The 22,486-nt window shown below is 37.6% G+C and overlaps 2 protein-coding genes across 2 annotated transcripts; both read left to right on the plus strand.

Annotated features, from left to right (window-relative positions):
- Positions 1 to 2,261: 2,261 nt before the first annotated feature.
- LOC114527752 (uncharacterized protein K02A2.6-like) lies at positions 2,262 to 2,828 on the plus strand. The gene is made up of 2 exons (XM_028549446.1): positions 2,262 to 2,390; positions 2,433 to 2,828. Exons 1-2 carry the CDS (start codon positions 2,262 to 2,264, stop codon positions 2,826 to 2,828), a joined length of 525 nt encoding a protein of 174 aa, XP_028405247.1.
- Positions 2,829 to 3,000: 172 nt separating this feature from the next.
- LOC114527753 lies at positions 3,001 to 3,602 on the plus strand. Its single transcript, XM_028549447.1, has 2 exons — positions 3,001 to 3,264; positions 3,306 to 3,602. The coding sequence occupies exons 1-2, from the start codon at positions 3,001 to 3,003 to the stop codon at positions 3,600 to 3,602; spliced, it is 561 nt and encodes a 186-aa protein (XP_028405248.1).
- The last annotated feature ends 18,884 nt before the right edge of the window (positions 3,603 to 22,486 follow it).

Genomic DNA, 22,486 nt, shown 5'->3' on the forward strand with positions numbered 1-22,486 from the left:
TTAAAAATGTATTTAATACAATAAAAATATAATATAGATTGTGCAATAAAATCGACTTCGTTATAACTGTATTCAACTGACTAACATTTTTGCCATTGCGTATGGCATTGGAAAGTAAAATTATGAAGCATTACTTGATATTTACTCGCCACTATATAGCAGCCTGTAGTTTGACATTCGACACAACTTGAAATTTTTTGCCAAACCATAGCTTCATCGCAGCGAATGTTTTGCAAATGTTTTACAAGCTATCCACATGTACGCACTGCGTGCCTATTTTTTGTCTAAAGCCCATTGTTCTTTCGTATTAGCTTTAATAGCAAAGGTTTGGAAAGTTGTAAATTGATCCATGGGTGATTAACGCCTCTGAGCCTCATTTGCTTTAGGGGATCATGATGATATGCTCCTTCAGTGAAAGGCGCATTCCAAGTTTGTCAGCGTCAATATCAGGTTCTCTTTCAACCGTTTCCCAATCAATACCTCCTAGCTCATGCACAAAATTTGTCTTACAGTAGTTCTTATATGAATAGTATTGCATCTGGTAGTGCTTAAAGACAACCAGCTTTAATCACACAGAATATACCAGAGTGAGTCGGTGTTAACTAAGTTACTGCATTATCCACGACACGATGACAACAGTTAGAAAACAATAGGTCAGTTAGACTTTTTGTCTTAGCAGTTATTCGCGTGGGATGTGAAATGACTTGATCCAAATTGTAGTAACTATTAGATATTCACTAACACTAAAGTTATTTAACATAACAGTAGGATTGGGAATTAATTAGCATATTAATATTATTAGATGCATGACTATATAAGCTTGTACAATAACTAGGCGTTGTTGATTAAATATTATACCATACTAGACTGAACATTTGGCGACGAGGATAAAGTTAGAAATAAACATATAATGGCAGATAGTGAAAGCGGCAGAGTTACCGTCAAGTTCAAGCTGTGTGGCAGGAACACAAGCATCTGTAACGGTAATAAACAGACACCTGAATATCCTGCCATTTCAGCTATCAAGCGATAGCAACAATACAGCTGTTCGGTGGGACAAATGGAAGCGAAATATTAAACGACAATTCTGTTTCTTCGGTATGGAAAAGCCTCAACTGAAGAAAGAATGAAAAAGAAAGAAAGAAAAAATGTTTGCACTCGACTTATCCACAAGCTCGATCAACATTTTTTGCCGAGGAAGAATAGAGATTATGCTCAATTTAAACTAGGAAACTTAGTACAACTGGACGACAAATCAATGGCAACGTAGAAATGCGGGTATGCAGATAAAAATGATGCAATACGAGATAATTTAATTAAAACAATGAAGAACAACATTATCAGAGTAAAAGCAATACCAAATAATTGGACATTACAAGAAATACTAGACGAAGTAGCTGCTGCTGAATAAGTCCAGATACAAGCTGAAGAGATGAAACGAGAGCTAGATAAAATACAAAAACACCAAAGAGTGAAGTTTACGAAGCACAAGGCGTGTCAATGGTGTGGGCGGCAACATGATAAAGGGAAGTGTCTTGCATATGGCATGAAGTGTCGAAAATGTGGAAAGCAAAACCACTTTGCAGCCATTTGTAAATCAACATCCGTTGGACTCGCAGACGGCAATAAAGTTAGAAATATGCCGCGAACTCGGCATGAAGAATCAAAGTCACAGAAGAGGCCGATGGATGAGCCAAAGAATAAGACCTACCAAAGAAAATCTAACATCGGGATGCCAAACATTCGACACATTGAAGCAAATCTGGATAATCGCAGTAGCAGTTCAAGCAGCAGTTTGAGTGATGAGGATTTCACTCAACACTTCCGTATATGCCATACATCCAAAGCGAAGGCAATGAAAATGAGTAAATCGTACACGGTAAATATCAACGGAATATCAACCAACATTGAACCGGAGGACACTGGATCAGAAGCGAATATAATGGATGAAGAGCAGTTCCAGCAACTTCAAGTGCTGAGACCCCAGATTCAATTAAAGAAATCCAAAACTAAATTGAAATTGCTGATTGAAGATATCCCGGTTATTGGAGAATGTTCTGTAATCATAACAAACCAGACAAGACAAACTCGCACACGAATGATTGTTATTAAAGGTCAGATGGACTTGTTACCGTTGATCGGCAGACCTACCTTATTCAGTCTGGGTATGGTGATCATCGACGAGACAGTTGTCAAAGGAGACTAGCAAAGTCAAGACAAAAGTTAAGAGAACCAGCACTTCTAACCAGCGTTTAGAAGAGATGCTGCAGAAATACCAAGATAGATTCCAAGGAATTCGACAAGCGCAAAGAGATATTGAGATACACCTTCCAATGACAGAGAATACAACGCCAGTCGCACAGAAACCAAGACGTGTACCGTACCACTTAGTAGGACCGTTAGAAAAACGTATTGATTAATTTATTGAAAAGGACATTATCGAGAAAGTGCACGAACACGAAGCAATCAGATGGTGTTCACCACTCTGGTGCAACCAAAACCAAAGAACCCCAAAGACATTCGAGTCAGTCTGGACCTACGATTTTGAATCAATCTATGTCACATACGAGGCATGTACGGTCTTCAGCAAGGTCGATCTCAATCACGGATACCACCAGTTTGCCCTCGATGAAGAGTCAAAGAGGGTTATGACGTTCTCAACACCTTGGGGGAACTATCGTTATAAGCGTCTGGCATTTGGAGGGGTGAACAGCCAGGATGTTTTTGACGAAGAGATACCCAAGATTATATCTGGCATACCACATGTTCTCAATAATCAGGACAATATTATGATCTCAGAAGCGAAGTATATGAAGCGGAAGGAATAGTATTACGGGGTGAAAAGATTATTCCACCTAAATAGAAAATACTGGTTCTCAGGAATGAATATTGAGATAGAGAACATAGTACAATCGTGTTACAGTTGTCAAATAGCAACAACATCCTTGGGAGACGGTTGAATTGGACTTCTGTGGACCTTTCCCGAACGGAGAGTATGCTATGGTGTTAACCGACCAATACTCACGATATCCGGAAGTAGAATTTATTTGTTCAACGGCAATAACACCAGTTAGGAAAGCACTGAAGAAGATATTCCAGACTGGTCATGGACCACCTTTTGATTCATACAATTTCACTCAATTGGCTGCGGAGCTTGGGTTCAAGCATAAACGAATAACACCATATCACCCAAAAGCGCAAGGACAGGTGGAGAACTTCAATAAACTGATCAACAAGATAGCAGCTTTCACAAAAGACACACAGGTTTCCATGAAGCTACGTATGACATGCTTCAACCTTACCAGAGTACACCACATCCTGCAACAAAAACTGCACCATACGAATTATTAATGAACAGACGAGTTAGAACGAAGCTAGAACACTTCAGTGTGGAAACCCCGTCTAAAGACAACGATGTGAGACACAAGGACAAAGTTTATAAAGAGAAAGCAAAGAAAAATCATGATAAACGATATAGAGTAACAACATATCAATTGAAAGTTGGTGATGCTGTCATCGTGAAAGGAGAGAAGAAGAAGAAAGGAGGCACTCCATTTGAACCGCACATATATAGTGTGACTGGATTTAAGGATCAACAGTAGTTGCAGAAAAGATGGGAAAGTCAAATGTAGAGATATGTCGAGATTTAAGCGACTGAAAGAACCCGAAGTTTCCAAGAGGGATGACCAAAACCCATTACGAGTCCACCAGCATCAGATGGTCCATATCCACCCACGATAAAGCAACCAGAACAGCCAGGACAATCTGACCAGCAACCAGATCAGCCAAGACAATCTGGACAATGTAACATCCAACAAAGACCAAACCAGAACGGAGAAGGAGAAGAAGATGAAGTACTTGGACTGCACAGATCAAAACAAAGGAAGATTTCAGTATTTGAGAGAAGCTTGAAGGACTTCTATAAATAAGTATAGGATAGAAATATTATAGTATATGATAGAAAAAATTGAAACTTTAGTTAATTTATAAATGATTTAGATAATAGTCCTACATAGGACTATTATCTGAAAAAGGGGAGAGGTAGTAACAATTAGATATTCACTAACACTAGAGTTATTAACATAAAAGTAGGATTGGGAATAATTAGCATATTAATATTATTAGATGCATGACTATATAAGCTTGTACAATAACTAGGCGTCGTTGATTAAATATTATACCATACTACCGGGTGGCGCAAAAAAATGTTCCCCCTCTTAGACTTATCGTAATTAAAAAACTAATACAGATATCTTATTCAAATAAAGTTTGTTGAACACTGTGATGTCTAACTTAAATTTTGATATATGTCTTGAACAATTCTGTACAATATTCGTCGAGATCGAGCCGTTTAAAATAAAGGTGCATTTTTTGACGAAGCGAATAACATGACTAAATATTGCAACTCAACTAAGTTATTTTCAACTTCCACGATGGGCGTTTTTTAAAGCGTTTTTTTTTTTCATGTATGTTGTCTTTGCATGTTTAAAGATTCTTAGATTAAGGTATTCGAAGTATAAGTGTATTTGATGTTAAAATAATACTGTTCATCGTTCGAACAAGGAGTTGCAATGCACAAGGGAACGAAAGCAAAGGAGCTTGCCCGCTTTGTTATAAACATGCCTCGTTTAACGATGTAGCAACAAGTTTGGATTTGTTTGGAATATGCGAGGACTAATAATGCAAAAGAAGTTTTACGTCGATGGCAAAATCATTGGAATAATATTCCATCTCCAAGCATAAAAACAGTGAGGATTTGCCAGACGAAGCTATCAGCTTGTTCTTACTGTTGCGTGCTGTTTTCATTCTATTTTAGAACATTTTTTGCTTCTCCCAGAAACGCTATATACCTTGAGTTTAAACGCCTATATCTTGGCTAATATTGTATAGAAACGTACAAGGCTTACATTAAAATTTAAGCTAAACACCACTCCACTCAATAGACGTTACTTGAAAATGATATCTTTTTTAGTTTTTAAAATAAATTAAGTCGAAGAGGAGGAACATTTTTTTGCGCCACCCGGTAGACTCAACACAAATTATGCAAATTCATTGTTCTTATCAACTTTCTGTGCAAATATGTTATTTTTATCCAAAGGATCAACATTAAAATCACCCAGTAAAAGCAATTCAACAGAATTAGGGATTTTTATTAACCGATCCTGGGCCTCTTTGATTGGCCTTTCCAGATTAACATTTGGAGCTCGATAGATTGTCCAAATCAATAGTTTTTTGCAATTTGTTTGTGTTATTTCAATAACACATAATTCTGTCACACCCCTTCTAGATCTTGCCTGTATCGGTAAGGAATACCATCAGGTACATAAATCATAGTTCCACCACCAGTTTTTCCAGATATATTGTAGCATACACAAGAATAACCCAAAATGTTTACTTCACTGTCCAATATTTGTGGTTTAAGCCATGTTTCCGACAGAGTGAACACATGGCTTATTCTTGAGTAATTTATCGAGCGCGTCCTTGTTCATAATACTTCTTACATTAATGTGAGCAATTTTAAGGCCTGCGCCTGAGTAAAATCCTCTATGTGAAACTTTAAGTTATCACAAACAGGACCAGGATTTGGGCATGTAGTAAAAACAGAAACGCCGGAATACCAGAACGCCTGAATATTTATTTTTCGATTATTATTGCGGGCGGTGTCAGCGACGAACTTGAAAAATCGCCTCGTTTTTTTTGGGTTTTTTTATTATTATTTTTTTTGATTATTATTTTTCGTCCTTGCAAGTCTGAAATGGCGCAAACCACTCTAGTATTTGAAATGTGTATGTAACTGTATTTATCTACGTCCCAGTTTCATCTCCCAAGAGTTGTGGTGTACAGCTTTGGCTAATTTTCCGATGCGCGATTTGATTTCGCTCGCATGGCATGATACAGCAATTCCTCCAAGAGGAACAAATAAACCGTTGTTTTCATGCTGTTCGATTAAGTTTAGATTGAATTGGGGTAAGAATATATTTAATTCATGTAGATTTTGGTCCTATTTTAATAATATCGCTGCTATTTCGCCGCTTAACAAGATGATGTGGTCATGTATGGGCACGTTGACACATTGTAGTTTGCACAGGATTGAAGATTTAATATAACTATATAAGCGCCTATTCCAAAAGCAAAGTGTAAGACAAAGCGAATGTATCATGCAGTTTATTTACATTTTTGAACAATTGAACTTCTATACTTTTTAAAGTATGATGTGCTTCTAAATTTTTCAATCGAACATTTATAGGTTCGCAACTCGCAAGGCATCTAAATGAGAATATGAACTGTATTGTTTATGTTCAGAAGCTCTATATTAAAGGCTGGCATGTGCGCCGGAGTTAACGCCAGAACAGGCGTCTTGTTTTATTTTCAAAACACGGTTGTGAAGTTTGCAATTATGTTTCGAGTGTTCGGTCAAGCACGTAAATTTGAATCATGAAGCATTAAAATATACTTTAAACAATGACATATCAACGCAACTGCATACAATAAAACCATTTCAAATCAAAACAAAATTGTTTTAGCTGTAAGGTATTTTCAAATTTGTTTATGAGCTTGACCTTCGAAGTTTGTTTTCAACTTTGAACATTCGAAACGTAATTGCGAACTTCGCAACCGCGCTTTGAAAAATTATGTGAAATCGACAATAAAATATTTAGTTTAGACGCTGCGACTAGGACGCTTATATAGCAAGCTTACTATGTAAGAGTAACCTAACAGCTGGCCTTCCCATTTCCACAAATCTGCTAGAAATCGATCAAAGGAGTAAGTGTAAATATCATATCTGAAGATGTGATACAAATACGATCAGTACCAAGTGTTATTTATTTTGATACTTTAATCCAACCCCACAATTCACCTAAAAATACCATCTTCTTTGAATATATAAAATATACCCGAGTTTCTGGTGACATGCAGTTAAGAGTTGTATCGGAATGTCGGAACTGCAGGCAAAATGATACTGGCTATCAGCTGTATCATAGTTTCTTTGTGGCCAAATGATGAGCCTAAAGCTCACCATAACTCATAACACAACGCAATATAAAATATTCGGAAAATAAATGTCAGAGGCAAAGCCCAACATAGTGCTTTTACCAGAGCGTTTCAAACAAGTTCAACAATTCAAAAGTATAAAAAAATAGCAATGTTTCGTCAGAAATTTCAGTCCTTGTCTGTGTAAAATAGAATAATATTTACAAGGTATCAAATTCTGTAGGATAATTGAGGAAGACAACGACTATCAAAATATCACTATCAAAAACGTTTATACTTTTAAATTGTTGCACTTGTTTGAATGACTCTAGTAAAAGCACTATGTTTGGACCTTCAGGCTCGAATATTTATCATTTGAATAAGTTGCCCCCCAACAGGTCTCTGGCAATAGTGTCATATATATTCTATATTATTATTAGAATTATAACTGTTGCATGATGTTATGTGCTGTGGAATGTTATGTGCTGTGGAATGTTAGGTGTGTCGTCCGATGTCAAAAGTTACGAAATAAGATTGATCATCATATTGAAGGAATTAATTAGGTATATAAAAATTGATGTAAACTGGGTGTAGCAGTTGGCTGTAGATTGAAAGGGATAAAGGTTGTAATATTGATTGTATAATCAAGTTTTTAAAAAATGTCACTGAAGTGTGAACCATCAGAGGACTGAAGTCCTCAACACATGGTCCTTCGAGCCGGATCGTTGATCGTATGATAGTTTGAAAGATGGACGAGTTGAAATAAAAAAAAAGAACGCGCAGTGGACACCGTTCATTCATCAAGAAAACGCTGGGCAAAGTAAAAGGGCTGCTTTCCAATCCTGAGTCGGAACAAGAATCCTTACTAAATCGTAAGTCGTCCTCGGAAGAACAACTTAAAGCAATTCAAACGCTGGATGACGAAATACAAAAGGCTCTGGAAAACACAGATGAGACCGAAAACGCAGTTATCGAAATGAAATCGGAGAGGCAGGAAACTTGAGAGTGGATATACAGGCTGCAATATGCCTGTTAGAAGAGACCTTGGCTCCAAGGAATAGCAAGAGCGAGGCGAAGTATGAGGGGGCAAGTTTGACTGAGAGTCCTATATCAAACTAGAAATCTGTTTGCGTTAGGCTACCAAAACTCGAATTACGGAAGTTCAACGGAAAAATTGAGCGATGGCAAGAGTTTTGGGATTCGTTCAAAAGCTCAGTAGATGAAAATTCCAATTTATCAGAGGCCGACAAGTTTTTGTACTTACATGGATTGTTAAAGGATCAAGCAAGAGAGTCATTTCAGGGTATGCTTTAACTGCAGCAAATTACCAGAGTGCAAAGGAACAATTGCATCGGAGGTATGAGCGAACCAATATCATCCAGAAAACGCATATTAGAGAATTATTGAAGCTTCAACCAGTTTATACGACGCCGCAGAAACGCACAACCATGGACTGAAAGCTCTCTATGTCACCTTTAAGGCCAGCGCACACTAGAGATATGTGCTTAGCAAAAAGTCATTCGTGGCTATTGGCGTAAGCCAGTTGCTCTCATGTGCAGGCGACGTTTCAGGCGCCTTTGCTCATTCGTGCCACTTACGGCAATTATCTAGCATGTTTGATAATTTCTGCCAAAATCCTTCCGTGTGCGGCAAACTGAAAGCTATCTGCTTATGGATTGTCTTAACAGCGCATGCGTAATATACGAAAGTAAACATACAAGATGGCGATGCAAACAAAACAAAATGAAATTATGGATGAAAGTGAAAACGAAGAAGTTTTATTATTTTTGTTGTTATTGCCTCGCTGTCGTCGACGATTACGAGCACTGAATCGTTGTATGTGGACGAAGCGATGGATCATGAGATGACATGGCCAAGGAGCTTACGCAAATTTAGTTCAAGAACTAAACTCAGAGGAGTCAGAGCAATTTCGACAATACCATCGTCTTGACAGGCAGTCATTTGAAATAATTTTAACTATGGTGAATCCATTGATAGTAAAGCGAGACACGCAAATGCGGTTTTTGATCAGCCTGAGGGAACATCTCACTGTCACAATATGTTTCCTTGCAACAGGTCAGGTTTCTACACATTTTTTATATATTAAAACATAAAAGCTTGTATTGTACAAATATGAGACAAATGGTATCACACATTAACAAAACTTTTTAATCTATTAAATTTTAGGTGAATCATTTAGAAGTTTAGCTTTTCAGTTCAGGATGGGAGAAAGAACTATATCTGGTATCATTGAAGAAACATGTTTGGCACTGTATGAGACAATGAAGGGAAACGTCTTAAAGGTGTTGTATTGTTAATTGTTGTAAAGTTTTACTTGCAGGTGTCTCTTCACTTCAACCACAGTTGATAATGTCTGCTGAATATAGAAACCCAAGTGAATTTAAATTAATTCCAACATAAACAAATGTGTGACAACATAATCAAACGTTTGCTGGTGACCTTTTGAAAGCCATTTGAATTTGTTGCATGGGCAAGTTCTAAATTTCAAAGCCATTTAATTACACAAATTAATAATTGATAAATCATTATTCAACGTTTAAAAATAAATAAATAATTATTCAATATTTCATTCAACAATAATTCATTATATAACATATGTACAGAATTATTAATAATTGATAAATCATTATTCAACATTTAATAATAAATAAATAATTAGTCAATATTTCATTTAACAATAATTCATTATATAACATATGTACAGAATTATTAATAATTGATAAATCATTATTCAACGTACATTTAATAATAAATAAATAATTATTCAATATTTCATTCAACAATAATTCATTATATAACATATGTACAGAATTATTAATAATTGATAAATCATTATTCAACATTTAATAATAAATACATCATTATTCAACATTTCATTCAACAATATATAACATATGTACAGAATTATTATAAATATTTTAACAAAAAATAATTTACTAATGATTATTCAACAACAATATATGTAATGAGTTATTCAACATGTAGACTGTTCTCTTGCTGTGCATGCTGGTACAACTCAGACCAGTTGCTTTGACCAATATTGCACATAGGGGTACTAGTTGTACTTGGTAAACTCTGCTGCACCCTTGGGTAAGGGGGGAAATTCATCTTATGTGGATTGGTTGAACAGCAGCTGTGTTGTCGACCAGGGGCTGATGAAAATGCTGTGTTTCCCTCTTGGTATGACAGTGTTCCCATTTGGGCTTGGAACAATACATTGTTTATATGGTGTTTGGCCAAATTTTTCATTCTTGGGGGAAGTTCTGCTAATGATTCAGTCACATATCGAGCAAATTAACTGATTGATTCATCATGGGTGTCAGCTATTTTTTGCCGTTTGTTTTGTCTTTCAGCCAAGGAGTCAGCAAGGCCTTTGATTAGCTCAAATTCCTGCTCTGCCTGTTTTTTCGGGATAACTTACCCGTTAATGGCTGTTTGGTTGGCACTGCAGGAGATGTTTCACTCTCAGGATCATCATCATTTACCAACAAATTATCATCAATAAGGTCTGCATCATCAATGCTCTCATTTAGGCTACTTAGCTGCTCTGTTGACTTGGCACTATCTGTAGTGGCAGCTTGTTCCACTGTCTAATCAAAGAGTAAAGAAATGTATTAAGTTTTATTTACATGTTCTTTTTTCAGACTCCATCATCTGTGGCAGATTGGCTGGTGATCTCAAAAGATTTTGAAGAAAAATAGAATTACCCATCATGCATAGGGGCGATAGATAGCCATACAGAATCCTAATGACAATGGCTCTGAGTTTTACAACTATAAGCATTTCTATAGTGTATTACTTTTGGCCGTAGTGGATGCAAACTACAGATTTATTTATGTAGAAGCTGGAGCTGCTGGGCATGCTGGAGATGCTGGGCTCTTTAATGCTTCAGTTTTAAAGAGGACCTTGGACAACGGGTCCCTCAACTTACCACCACCAACATGTGTTGAAGGAATACCAGAAGCGTTAATCAGTTATCATATGGTTGGAGACGATGCATTTGCACTTACCAGCACTATGATGAAACCATATCCACACCGACATATGGATAAAACCAAACGCCTTTGCAGTGAAGATGATGACTTCCAGTCCAAATGTCTGGAGATGAGAACATTCTTTGTCGGGCGCAGCTCCCTCCCGACTTATTGACACTGCCTTATCTAAGGCCTCTGACATTTCCCGTTTAGACACCCTTAGTGACTCTGTCTCTAGCACCCCTAGCAGTAATTCTACTCCCTTAGTGCTAACACATTGTTTCGGTTTGGTTCAACTTATATTTCAAAAATTATAGAAAGCTTTCCTAAGTGTATTTCACAACGTCTAAGCTAAGAGAGCTAAAACCCCTACAGTAACCTTATATATACATACGTAAACAGGAAGTCCAAATACTCATGCATAATTATCACCTACTTATACTAATGTCGCAACATCTTCCCTCCTCAGAGAAAACAATTAATTATGACCTAATTTTTTTTTTAAAAGTTTTGTTCTTTGAATGACAGTTCAGTTAATAAGTCTTCTTCCTCAAGTACAATGATAATCTCTCAGATAACTTGGTGCTCGCACCAATCGTCCGCTTCGTGTGCGTGTATGTCCCTCATTCGTCTCAACAGTAGATGGCGTTTCTACCTCTGACAATTTGACAGCCGGTGTAGCTTCTGGGACGTCGTATCATTTCCGCCTTCCTTGGCACATTGCTTCGCTTCCTTTAAGTGTCGTCGATTACGAATCATTACCCTCTCATCTTCCGTTTCTACCTCGTAAGATCTAATACCAACTTCATTTAAGACTGTTGCTCTTTTCCACTGCTTTTCTCCTATCTTGACCGGTTGCAGCCACACCTGATCTTTCTCTAACGTAGGAAGGTTTCAGGCTCCTCTGTTATAAACCCTCTTCTGTCTGTCTTGACGCCTGTCTCTGCTAGCCCTAGTGTTTTGCACCATTGTTGGCTTTAATAGATTTTCTGAGGTCGGCAAAAGGGTCTTTGTCTGTCTACTCATCAACCGTTGCGCTGGGCTCGTGTGAAAATCTTCTTGTGGGGTGTTTCTGAGATCCAGCAAGATCACATAGGGATCCCGCCCTGTTAACTTGGAAACTGGCCTCTTTCCCACCTTTAATATTCATGACTGCCACAATCTTGCTCTTAAACTCCTCGTCTGTTTGCACTGCTAGCATTTGATCCTTGGGAAATTCTGGAAACACAGAAACAATACATAGTAACTCTCCAGAGTCACTTGACTTATCCCCGTCGATTTTCTTGATATTCTTGATTCGTGCACCATCCCTATTTTTCTTTTGACAAACTTTCGAGAAATGATTTCGTAGGCCACAGCTGTTGCACGTCTTTCCATATGCTGGACACAAATTTTTGTCAAATTCATGCAATTCCCCACAATATTTACAACGTTTCTTTTCCCGAGGTTTGTAGGGCTCGCGCTGTCGGTTTCTTTGGCTTCGACTTTGTTGGTTCATTGCATTAATTTCATCCTCTGGTGATTTCTCAACGACGCGTGTCATGCATCTTAATTGCTCTGTTGTTGTCTCGCTGCTTCGGCAAATGTCTAGCGCTTTAGCTAAAGTCAAACTTCCTTCTTGCAACAATTTCTTTCGTACCAATGCATCCTTTATTCCCAACACAACTCGATCTCGTAGCAATGTTTCCTGAAGACAGGAGCCACTTGTAACGTTATTAAGCTACGTGATCTGGCTGGAACGAAATATATAAACAAGTTGAAGGAGACGAGACAAGTTCTCAAGATGTATAATTCTACGTCACTGAAACCCGTTGGTAAATGTTTGGTACAACTTTCCAATCCAGAAACACAGAGGAAATACAAAGTTAATTTCAATGTGATAGACGGTGATCATTGCGTAAATCTCCTTGGTAGCAGACCTGTACAGCAAATGGGCATTGTAGACGTAAACTACAACCTTATCAAGACAACAGCAGAATCAACTAAAAGTCCTGCATCTACCAATACTGTCCAAGGTGAATCGAGCAGAGTTGACCTAACATTGGGGAGTATTGTCGATGATTATGGCGATGTGTTCGAAGAAATCGGGCAGTTGGGCCCGAAACTCCATTTGGAAGTTGATGATAGCATCAAAGATAGCATCTGAATCCCTAAAAGAACCTCTTAAACGCCATCTGGCTGAGCTTGAAGAAAAGGGAGTTATTGAGAAAGTCCAACAACCTACTCCATGGGTGAATTCAATAGTGTTGGCTAAAAAGTCGAATGGAAACATAAGACTTTGTCTTCACCCGCGGCCATTGAATAAAGCACTTAAGAGATGCTATCATCCGATGCAGACTATTGAAGACGTCCTTCCAGAGCTTGGAAACGCTATGGTGTTTACCAAAGTTGACTGTTTAGATGGCTATTGGCAAGTGCCCTTGGACGAGGAATCCTCACTCCTAACAACCTTTGGGACACCATTTGGTCGCTATAAGTGGAAACGTTTGCCTTTCGGAATTTCTCCCGCCGGAGAAATATTCCAAAATCGCTTGGATCAAGTCATCGAAGATTTAGAAGGTATTAAGACGGTTGCTGATGATATTTTGGTAATCGGTTGCGGAAGCTCAATGGATGAAGCAGTGAAAGACCATGATGAGAAGCTCAAGCGGCTTTTAGAGCGTTGTAGAGAAAGGGGGGTGAAACTCGACAAAGGCAAAGTAATGCTTAAACAAACATCGGTCCCCTATATTGGTCATATCCTTACATCAGTTGGAGTAAAACCAGATCCATCCACGATAGAAGCAATTAGGAAGATGAGTAAACCCAGCGACGTTGCAGGAGTAAGAAGAATTATGGGAGCCATAAACTATCTGGCAAAATTCTTGCCGCAACTAAGTGAAGTCATGGAACCATTGCGACAGTTGACCAAGAAAGATGTCGTTTTCGTATGGGATGAGATCCACGACCAAGCGTTCTCGAAATTGAAGGAGTTAGTAACCCAACCACCTGTACTCAAGTATTACGAGCCGAGGAAAGAATTGGTTCTTCAGTGTGACGCAAGCGAAAGGGGGCTTGGGGCCGCTCTTCTGCAGGAGGGCAAACCTTTGGCATATGCAAGTCGGGCACTGAGTACAACAGAAATCAATTATGCGCAAATTGAGAAGGAACTTCTCGCTATCGTTTTTGCTGCTGAAAAAATCCCACACCTGACACCATGTTTCGGTTTGGTTCAACTTATATTTCAAAAATTATAGAAAGCTTTCCTAAGTGTATTTCACAACGTCTAAGCTAAGAGAGCTAAAACCCCTACAGTAACCTTATATATACATACGTAAACAGGAAGTCCAAATACTCATGCATAATTATCACCTACTTATACTAATGTCGCAACACACATCATCTCTTCAATTTTGCTGTTAGGGATATTTTACTTAGGAATTTTCATATCCTGCAGAATGATCCCGAGACATCTTCCATTTTCACTGATAACCCCCTAGTCTCTTTTCGGCACAACCAAAACATCCGGTACACATTGGTTCACAGCTCTCTACAGCAAAACTGTTCAGAGCCCAATGGCACATTCCCATGTGGCATTGGCCAATGTAAAACATGCTCATTTACCAATTCCAGCACTGTTATTTCGGCTCCCAACTCACAGTTTTTCATCAGGCACCATTTCACATGCCTCTTCCTCCAACCTCATTGCATCTCATGCAACAAACGTGGTTTGCTATATATCGGCGAAACTGGAACATCTCTAAGGGTAGGTTTAGTGAACACCGTAGGTCGGTCAACAACCACGATAACACCAAGCCTGTTGCCAGGCACTTTACCTCTGGTAATCATTGTGTCACACACATGAAAATTAGAGCCCCATTTCCGGTACTAACGATAGCCGTAAACGACAAGAAATGCGACTCATTCAGTCTTGGCACTCTCCATCCCTCTGGCATAAATTAAAGAATCTCTTTCATTTAGGCTACTTCACCCATAGTAATATGACTACCATTTCCTTGTTTACATCAAAGCTGGTTGTAATATGTTTTCGTTGCTGATCAGGCTTCCCTCATTCCAGGCTATTCTTAGCCCACAATCAGGCGCCTCTTTGGCAATGTAGTGTATTCCAATTTGTTTTGATTTTTTGTTTTCTATTGGCCCATTTTTATCATGTGTTTTGCCCCCCATACAAAACATGTATTCGTCCCTGTTTATTTTCATACTAACTCTCCTAATGACTTATTTTCACAATAAGTATCTTTTTGACCCAAGAGACAAATCCACAAGAACGTAACTAAGCAAAGACTTCAAGAGCATGAGCGTCCGACCGCCATATTGATATATAAGATCTATAAGTAAAAAAGAGTTCCCCAATCCAGAAAACAATATTGTTACATTAAAAATTCTTTCCTGAAAGCTACTAAATGCAGCTGGTTAAATTTGGACAAAATTTGTCCATGCCTAACCATGCATGATATATAGGTAAAAAAGAGATCCCCAATCATGAAAACAATATTTGTTTTATAAAAAATGCTTTGCCAAAAGCTATTAAACGAAACTGGTTAAGTTTGAACAAAATTTGTCCATTTTTAACCATGCATGATATATAAGTAAAACAGAGATTCCCAATCCAAAAAGCAGTATTGTTACTTTAATTCTTCCCCGAAAGCTATTAAAGGAAGCTGGTTAAATTTAGACAAAATTTGTCCATACTTAACCATGCATGACCTATGTTAAAAATGGTTAAAAATTATTTCCCAAAAGCTATTAAACAAAGCTGGTTAAATTTGAACAAAATTTTAACCATATTTAACCATGCAAGATATACAGGGTGTATAAAAAAAATGTCCCAAATGTAAAATTTTAGTTTTTCAGGATATTTTGCAGAATTTGGCAAATTTTTGTGTTCCTAGAGATAGTTAAGACTTATCTGGTATGCCTAGGCCAAGTTTGGTTTTTATTAACAAAATTATGTTACCAGGGGGGGGTGGTTCCTTTCCACTGATATTGAGTGGACATCTGGAATTGTATAAAGTTAACATACCTTTGCTCACTATAGTAATCACCATATAAAGCCCTTGCAATTCTCAATGGCGATTGCTATAAAAAATGTCCTCAAATTACCGACATCAATTGGCAAATTATTCAGCATGATTAGGTGGGGCTGTTGTCAAAATTGCAAGGGCTGCATGCAGATCAGTGTTCCCTTAAACTATCTATACTACTAGGATTAGTGATATAGAATGAAACAATCTCTGGTATAAATGAAGGAGCTTGTACAAGAGCATTGCTTTCATCTAAAATATAATGCGAAGCTGATTTTCTCAGAATTGGCTTACTTCATCTTTCTTCTTTAAACAATACCATTAGATATCGGATTGTTGGTCGGATTCAGAAATTGCTCTTTACTGGATTGTGGCAAAAATTGTGAATGGAAAATTTTTTTACAAAATAGAGTCCTAGAAATAAGAAGTCTTGTTCCACCAGAACTGTGCAATCACTGTGCTAGCAAGGATAACCTGGCAGACATCCCATCGCGAGGAACATCTTCAGTAGAACCTTCAAACAGTATTGTGGTTTGACGGACCAAAATGGCTAAAGGGGTACAACGATCCAAGTCAACAACCAGGCATGAACGAAAATGAACTTCCAGAAGGAAGTGATGAAGGAAATAAAATTACAGAAGACAACGAAACCCTCAAAAACGTCATCCTTTAACACGACTTGAGAAGTAGGACAAATGAGTAAATTTATCGATTGTCAGAGATTTGCTTAAACAACTACGGCTATAGTACTGAAATTTATCCAAATGTTAAAAATGAAGAAAGAATTGACTGTTAAAACTAAGCCCATAACAGACTACATGTTACAGGCAAAGGAACTTTGGTTAAAGGATATACAATTTAAACTGTTGTTGAAAGTGAAAACAAGAAAATGGGGGCGAGAATTTGGACTGTTCTGTGACAGGGGAGGTATTTTTAGACGTGGAGGCGGACTCGAGAATGCATAATTAATTTACGCAGAAACACCCACCAATCTTGGATGCAGAACATTATATAACGTCACTAATAGTGAGAGATAGCCACGAAAGAGTAAAATACAATGGTGTAAAAGAAAGATTGACAGAGATACATCAGAAAACTGATACATAAATGTGCAATAGGTCAGCGACAGGAAGGAATCGCTTACTTACAGCATCACCAGCATTCAGAATAACCAAAAAAACACCCTTAAACATATACAGGAGTGGACTTATACAGGAGCCGGACCGCTTGTGAAACAAGCGGATGCAATGGTGAAGGTTTACATGGTTATACACTACAGGCCAAAAGTTTAAGGCCACTTTCAGTATTTTTTTAAAAAGAACGACAACGACAAATTAACACACACAGAGTAAGGCATATTTTAGCTAGGCAACAAACAACCTTTTTCTCCCGTAATCACCGTGCGCTATTCAGCTGTATATTACATCACTAACCACATCAAGACAGATGAACCAAAAGGGTACTTCATACAGTAGAGGATACAGGATGGCTAGAAAAAAGCAGTTTCACGGTAGGCAACGCAACTCTCAGCGTGCTTCAGGGTTGGTAAGTCAATCAGAGCTGGAATGGGATCTTCATCATGTCCAACTCTTACGTTTATAAACGCAGTTGTAAATACATGTAGTGCTGCAGCGGCATGCGAACCAAATCCATGTGTTTTGATTTTGGTGGAATGACTGATCCGTCTTGTATGGCTCCATTTACTTCGGCAAAGGTGTCTTTTTTGTTTTTTAAAAATTCCTTAGCTTTGTCATTGAATTCCTAAGCATCTTTGCTGGATTTGTTGGAGCAAACCATCGAGCTCGGTAGCAAGTTGCTGTCTTGCGTTTTCAACTTCGTCAGATGTTGGGCAAAGAGCAGAAAGCTAGCAGAAAGCGGACTATCAAGCCTTGTCTTTGGTCCATTCTAGCAACTAGTTTAGCTGCATTAAGCATTTGTGCGCATCCAAGAATTGTGAAAGGAGTGTTTGCAGGAATATTATGGATCGTGTTCTGTTGCATAGAGTAAGATCACATCACGTTTTGCCAGAGAACAGCTTGCATTATCTTTATCATTTCATTTCAGCAGCTTATTCAGTACATCGTACACTTCTGGAGAAACTATAAAGGCTGCCTGCTTGGAGGAAATGTGTTTAACAAGACCAGAGGAAGTAGGTTTATCGAGAATAAAATCAATGAAACTCCTTGTCCAACAAGGAGGCAAGGGGTCCCAAACAACCATGTTGAATAGCAGAAGATTTTCCAGTGCCAGAATAACCAACAAAGATTGTGCAAAGGTTCATCGGTTGTTCGTGGGTAACAGTGGCAATTCTGCAGGAGTTTTTCGCAGACAAGAATGCTGTCGGAAAGCAATGCAAGCACATACATAGTATCCCACAGAACTATTAATTGACGAGGCTTTTTGATGTAGAAAGGTCTCAACATCATTGGGAAAAAGTTGTCCAAATGAGTATGCAACATCCAACATTTGTTTTTGCAGTTCCGTCCATGTGACTTCCTGTTGATTATATTTGAAGTTGCTTTGTCTTAAATGTGTGAGTTGACCGTCGAAGATTTGAAGATGTTATAATTTGTTTTTATGTGAAGATGCTTAACTATGAAATATGATATGCATGACATTTTTGATAAGGGCTTGGTTTTCTGTGAGGCACGATTTCTTTAGGAATTGCATTAATAGAGATTGTAAGTTAAATTTAACGAGGCTGGTTTAAAATTAAGGAAAAGCGAAAGGACTAATGGCGAACAGAGGTGTGGAGAAAGCGGTACAAGTGCGTGTTAGATCTGCAAAGAGGTCCAAGCATTGCAAAACGCAAACTGTGGTTTTATCTTTTGAAGTAAAAAGCATGGAAACACAGTGTGGAGAGGAAAAGCATTCTAGTTATAGTCCAGAAGATAGATTAAAGCAGTGGACGTATGATCGCTTTAGGAATGAAGTTCTAGGAAGCAAGGAGGAAATCGTAGAATGGTGTATGGATGAAGGACTAATGGCAAAATCTAGACTCTGTCGTCATTGTGACCAGCGAATAAAACTTGTCAAATGCTCTGATAAATACAAGTGGGAATGCCACAAAACCGTGAATGGCAAGCAACACAAGGTAGAGGCATCAATTTGAAAAGGCAGCTGGTTTGAAAAAAGCAACATGACCCTCAAAGAAGTGATCAAGTTCACATACTGGTGGTTCTGTGATCTAAGACAGGAGGAAATATGACACGAATTGAACATTGCTTACTCATACAGATGCAATTGGTGGCCCTGGCAAGATTGTGCAGATTGATGAGAGCAAATTTGGAAAAAGAAAGTACCATCGGGGACGCCATGTAGAAAGTCAGTGGGTTTTCAGGGGAATCGAAAAGCAGTCAAGAAAAAGTTTTACGGTAGCCATTTATAGGAGAAGAAAAACAAGGCGACTTTATTGCTGATAATTGAAAGGCATATCCCAAAAGGCACAGTGATAGTATCGGACTGCTGGAAAGCATATGTAAATTTAGAATAAAATGGGTATGAGCATCGGTTAGTTAATCATTCTAATGAGTTTGTGAACGATTCGGGATATGACACAAACAAAATAGGAGGATATTGGAGGCAGCAAGCCAAATGCAAATTGTCTTCATTTGGTATTTGAAAGTATGCATTTTCCTCGTATTTAGCAGAGTTTTTATGGCGTTATGAACACAAGGGAGAAGATATATTTGCAATATTTCTCTCAGATGTGAAAAAACTTTATTCTAATTTTTGAATTGGTGTAAAACATAATAATATATTTTAACAAAACTTGCCGATATGTATGATCTTTATTTTTCAATTTTAACTGTGCAGAGTGAGTTCATTGTGTAAACACTACATAATGCCTCTGTGATTATATTGTTTATCTGTGTATCCACGTATATATCCGTGCGCTGCATAATACCTCTATGTGATTATATTGTTTATCTGTGTATCCACGTATCTGCTACATAATGCCTCTATGTGATTATATGGTTTATCTGTGTATCCACGTATCTGTGTATCCATATTGGTGGAATGCAGTAAATTATAATATTACAACAATACTGTTTTTTTTTCCGCTGGCCTTACTTTTTGCGTTGTAACTACGTATCCACATATCTGGATACATGATGTTGTCCATGACTGTGGATGGGTATTTTGCAATCTAGAAAGCCCAGAAATGTACCAACTGGTAAAAGCGATGAAAAGGGGATGTGATTCATCCCAATTTGACCTGGGGAAAAGCTGCCATACTGTGAGTTCATAAATAATATATTTATTATAAACATGCTGTGCATTGGCTATATAGTTACGCAAATTTTTTAATTTATATTTGCTAATTATAATGTATTAGACTACCTGCATATTGTAAAAGATATAATATTAATAGTTACTTAATGTTTCAAATTATAGGACAATGTGAACAACATCATTGGCCATTTTTATTGTTTAAAGGATGTTTCCCTGTGTCCGATGATAAGAAAAAGGTACCCAGTGAGCACACAATGTCGTTTCGACGTTGATATATGGTTGAATTTTGGTCGCGACATTGATCAACCCAATATCAACTTAGTTTCGACGTTGATTTCACAACGTCATATCGACGTCACAAACTGACGTTGTTTCAACGTTGTTTCGACGTCAGGTAAAACTAGAGTTTTGCCGCATTTAAATTGTATATGAATTCACAACAATATTGGGAAAGTGTTGTGAACATCATATATGCAGTGTAATGATGTGTTTTTGTCAGGTCGTTAAAGCGTCGATATATCAACCTATTCCCGACGTCGTTTTCGCAACGTTTATTCAACGTTGTTTCGACGTTATATAAAAACTTTACAGGACCAGCTTGCAAAGACTTGCAATGGTAATAATATCATTCCGGATAGATAGTTAGGATGAATGTTGCGATTTTAAGAAGTGTTGAAAATTAATTTCTATGTAACAGACTATTTAAAACCATTATTAAATACCTTGGGCCTCCCCGGAGCAACATCGGTCATGCATCGTTGGTAGAGTGCGCGCGGTGCATTTCGGGAAGGTCAAATTGAGCGCGTCCATTTGAAAATTGAAACATGTTGTCGCGAAAGGAATATGAAACATTGTAGCTGTATATTTCGGGATATTTTCACAGGATTTTCTCAGTTTAATGGTTGGATATCTTCCGCATAAATCCAAGAAAGCAGTAAAGGTTAGTGAGAGTCAGTTTTACAGTGTGTATTGCCATGACAAAGGCCATGAATCGCGAGATATGAATACGCGATCGTGACATCGTTATTATATTTTGAAACTTAAACGTTTAAAACATTGCCCAAACTCTTTGATTCTCTTTTAAAAATGGTTCAGCTAAACGAATAACGATACTTGCTCATTAGATTTTGTTAATTTATGTTTCAACGCTGTGTGATCCCGGGTTATTCATTCTAATATGACTTTGTATATACAGTATACAGTATATCGCCATATTTGATGCCAGAACTAATTGCATTTATAATCCAATTCAATCCGCTACTTAGTTTTGATAATTTAGACCCAATTTATGGTTCCGTATGTTAGTCGTGTGTTCTTTATGTGTTGAACGCGATTCGATTTAGCTATTAGCTTTGATTTTTTGAAAATTGCGTACTATTATAAGCCCTTTGCTAGATGAATAAACTGATTTTTATTATGCTGCTCCCTTTGCCGGTTGCCTTTCTCAAATGAAGTGTCAACGTGCTACATCATTAAGCTTAATAAATAACTAGCGAACGGCCTAGCACATACCTATAACAAAATATGGGGTAAGCGCACACATAGGGACCACATATGTAGTAAACAATATCATCTCAACTTTTAAGGTTGGCCAAATCGCAAGTCGCAAATTGTCATCACAAGTAAATGCCCCTCCTGTTGCTCCGTGTATAATGATGATGAAAGATTGTTCAGAATGAAGGGAAAGATAACATACTTAATTGAACATAATATCCAATTCCATAGTGGTCTATAGTGTCCAAAAACTTACTTTTTATTTTACAATACTGAGACTCTTCTCGCACTATTTTGAGGCGAGATTTTAAGAAAACATAATCTGAGATGAAGGAATGCCAGACAATTTTTTGAATCTGATTTCTTAATTTCAAATCAAGTATATTGTAGATTTAAACAAGGTGATGTAAATTGAATAAAATTTGTTTGAACTGTAGAGTCAGTGCAAGTATGTTTTTATATGCATTTCAAAATCTAGCTAAAATCCTATGCACGGACGTTGTTTTAAAGGCAATAATCTAACGTCGATTCGATTTGCGTTTTCAAATCATTTTTGATGTCGTTTCAACGTTGAAATTTCATAAGTTGCAGACGTCGATTACCCGACGTCGATTCGATTTGTGTTTTTGAACCTTTTTTCGACGTCGTTGTGCTCACTGGGTAATTAGTTTTTTACATTAACACTTATACAGATGATATGAATTTGAATTAATTCTTAATTGATGCCTCCGTGGTATTCATATGATATTAAACCATTAAACTCAG

This window comes from Dendronephthya gigantea, unplaced genomic scaffold (genome assembly GCF_004324835.1).
Source record: "Dendronephthya gigantea isolate DGI-Jeju-01 unplaced genomic scaffold, DenGig_1.0 000046F, whole genome shotgun sequence".
NCBI classification, from domain to species: Eukaryota; Metazoa; Cnidaria; class Anthozoa; order Malacalcyonacea; family Nephtheidae; genus Dendronephthya; species Dendronephthya gigantea.